This window comes from Lottia gigantea, assembly GCF_000327385.1.
Source record: "Lottia gigantea unplaced genomic scaffold LOTGIsca_201, whole genome shotgun sequence".
NCBI lineage: Eukaryota > Metazoa > Mollusca > Gastropoda > Lottiidae > Lottia > Lottia gigantea.
The window spans coordinates 171,284-173,257 of NW_008708409.1; the positions used below are offsets into that span (position 1 = coordinate 171,284).

At 36.1% G+C, this 1,974-nt stretch overlaps 1 protein-coding gene across 1 annotated transcript; it reads right to left on the reverse strand.

Annotated features, from left to right (window-relative positions):
* Positions 1–258: 258 nt before the first annotated feature.
* LOTGIDRAFT_239173 (hypothetical protein) lies at positions 259–1,336 on the reverse strand. The gene is made up of 3 exons (XM_009053868.1): positions 1,270–1,336; positions 433–839; positions 259–404 (listed from the first exon to the last, which is right to left on the reverse strand). Exons 2-3 carry the CDS (start codon positions 834–836, stop codon positions 275–277), a joined length of 534 nt encoding a protein of 177 aa, XP_009052116.1. The 5' UTR covers positions 837–839; positions 1,270–1,336; the 3' UTR covers positions 259–274.
* Between the last annotated feature and the right edge of the window lie 638 nt (positions 1,337–1,974).

Here is a 1,974-nt window from a genome sequence, read left to right on the forward strand (position 1 = left end):
CGTGTAAGATCGTAGTTACTAAATTTTCAGTTCATGATGGCAGCGAAATCCATGATGACGTTCAAAGCACGTAAATACCATTAGGCTACCCACCCGAACATTATAGATGCCCTTTATAAGGTCGAGTGAACCAAATATACCGATGTTTGTATTTTTAAAACGATCCTATACATTTTTGAACTTTTAGGACCAAGAGAAACTAATCATATTTACCCAGAACATAATCAACTACCATCCAAAACATTAAAAACCAATAATAAGTATTTGAAAATATTTATTTTTGAAATAACAACATCAAAATAATACAATATAAAAGTGCAATATTATTCTTGAAACTTGAGATCCGCTTTAAAAGTAAAATCAGGACATGGTTGTTTTGTTTAAGAAAATTAGATGGGACGGCCAGCTCCACCAGCAGGGTTGGCAGCACCAGCAGGGAGGGGCATGCTAGCTGGGGGACCTGATTGTTTGTTCATCATCAAGAATGGAAGCATTTGCATCATGTTATCGTTACCGCCCATCATAGCAGCCATCATAATTGGGTCCATACCACCAGCTCCTCCTTTGTTTTTCATCATCATCAACATGGGAAGCATATTTTCTGAACCGCCATTACGCATTAAGATGTAAGGGAGCATACTGCTCATACCTCCTTGGCCTCCACCTCGGTTCATTGACATCATCATCATCATTGTTCGCATGTCCATACCACCTCTCATTAAGAGTGGAAACATCATGCTCATTGGTGAGCCAGCACCACCAGACATCCCTGGGAGTCCACCAGCACCTGGAAATCCACCGGGACCACCTGGACCTCCTGCACCACCTGGAGTCATGCCTGGCAGGAAAGCTGAAATGGATAATAAGGTTCTTTAGTGAGCGGGAGGTCGGCAAACAAATTGGGAGTTTCAACAAAGGTTCATTTGCCCGTAAATAATCCTTTAGATTGCTCACAAAAGATACATTATATAAATGGTAGTATTTACAAAAGTTAGCAAACAAGTTCTATGCCCAACAAAGGTTCAGTTGTCAGTAAATAATCCTTATGATTGCTCACAAAAGCTACATTATCAAATGGGTAGTATTTACAAAGGTTACCAAACAAATTGTATGCCAAACTAAGGTTCATATGGAGTAACATTTACAGAGCACACAGAACAGAAGCTCTTTATATACACAATATAAACAACTAGTTTTGGCAATGGTGGTCAACTTTCCAATATTGAACATTAAGCTGGTGAGCAATGTCAAAGAGCAGGGAACTTACCACAAGCGACTGCAATAGAAGCTGCTAAAGTGACAAAACTAAGTGCTGGATTCATTTTGAGGTTATTTCTGAAATAATAAGAATAAAAATTGGGAGAAATACTTATTTTGTTCGGTCTCTATTGCTTTCTCTATCTGTGCGTACAAAATAATTGATCATCACGAAATGTTTTTTCTTTTTGTTAAGGGGAGGGGTGCATAAAGCGTAACGTAACTAAAAATGTAGGCATAGCGAAATCCTGTTTTCTTGTGCTAATTTAGTTATCATTATCGTAGTTTCGGACCAATTGCCGAAAAAACTGATAAAAAAATGCAAATAGCAAATATACTGAGCAGTAGTTTGATTTTTCTAAAGGCCGTAATCTGAATTGAAAATTTTGCCATACTGAATACAAAAAATCAAAAGCGTAATACAAATATGTAGTGAATTGCAAATATTCTAGAACATGACAAAAAGCGACTAACTGCCTAAATATGGGCATTATATTTGGCTGAACAATTCACAGAAAAGCAAGAAAGGTTATCAGGTTTTGAATAATATCGCTTGATACCAATTAGTTTCTAATAATATACCATTGTAAGATAAACCAGAAATCTCTAAATTCAAAAATGAACTTTTATACGTTTTGAATTTTAAGATTAACTTTAAACGACGTTATTTAAATTTAAAAGTTAAAACTTTTGAAATAACTTGACATATTAAGCGTA

What these genes read in the sequence shown, in the direction of transcription:
- LOTGIDRAFT_239173 (XM_009053868.1), bottom strand. Translation starts at nt 836, where the DNA reads ATGACTCCAGGTGGTGCAGGAGGTCCAGGTGGTCCCGGTGGATTTCCA. An exon ending in GCTAGCATGCCCCTCCCTGC is followed by an intron (nt 405 to 432) that starts TGGTGCTGCCAA and finishes GCTGGTGGAGCT; the next exon opens with GGCCGTCCCATCTAATTTTC.